The sequence below is a fragment of the Penaeus monodon genome, chromosome 30 (assembly GCF_015228065.2).
Source record: "Penaeus monodon isolate SGIC_2016 chromosome 30, NSTDA_Pmon_1, whole genome shotgun sequence".
Lineage (NCBI taxonomy): Eukaryota > Metazoa > Arthropoda > Malacostraca > Decapoda > Penaeidae > Penaeus > Penaeus monodon.
In genome coordinates this window covers 32147195-32147731 of record NC_051415.1, presented here as the reverse complement: position 1 = coordinate 32147731, position 537 = coordinate 32147195, and the positions used below count along the sequence as shown (strand labels likewise).

The window sequence follows — 537 nt, the reverse complement described above, 5'->3', positions numbered from 1 at the left end:
ATGCCTGAATTACTATGACTAAATCTAAACATTTCTTTTTATAATTAGGCTAATGTTTTTTTGGATTATATCTACATTGTCTCCACCTTACCGAATGATATTTCATAAAAATATGAGAATCACCCCCCCCTCTCTCTCTCTTCCAGGTATCGAGTCGCGTGCTCGGCCAGCCGCTAGTCGTCACCCTGGTCGCGCCTGACCTGGCCCACCATCCACAGACGTTTTCCTGGACCCCTCGAAGCCCCAATCAGGTAAATGGTCCCGAAGACTTGAGTGGCCGTGTTCCAGACTCGATATACTTGCCCGCGCACTCTCCTTAGTGATTGCAAGGGTTTTGATGCATTGCACAGTCGTTTAATTTGTTATAGAAAAATAATGTTCTTCATAAAACCCAGTCTTTAAAAAAAAATCAAGGTCTTTCATTATTGTATATCTTTGGAAAACTAGGAATGAACTTGGCCGCGCAGAGAGCAAAAGTTTCAGTCTGGATCATGTCCAGGGGACGCACAGACGCTTGGTTAATAGACAGCCAAGCAG

General features: G+C 43.9%; 1 protein-coding gene across 1 annotated transcript in view; it reads left to right on the top strand.

Annotated features, from left to right (window-relative positions):
- LOC119592716 (putative protein MSS51 homolog, mitochondrial) overlaps window positions 1-537 on the top strand; it is a 10067-nt gene that overhangs the window by 7078 nt on the left and 2452 nt on the right. Inside the window, exon 6 of the mRNA XM_037941651.1 lies at window positions 147-251. Within this exon, the coding sequence (XP_037797579.1) occupies window positions 147-251 (105 nt within the window). The remainder of the gene's footprint in view (window positions 1-146; window positions 252-537) is intronic.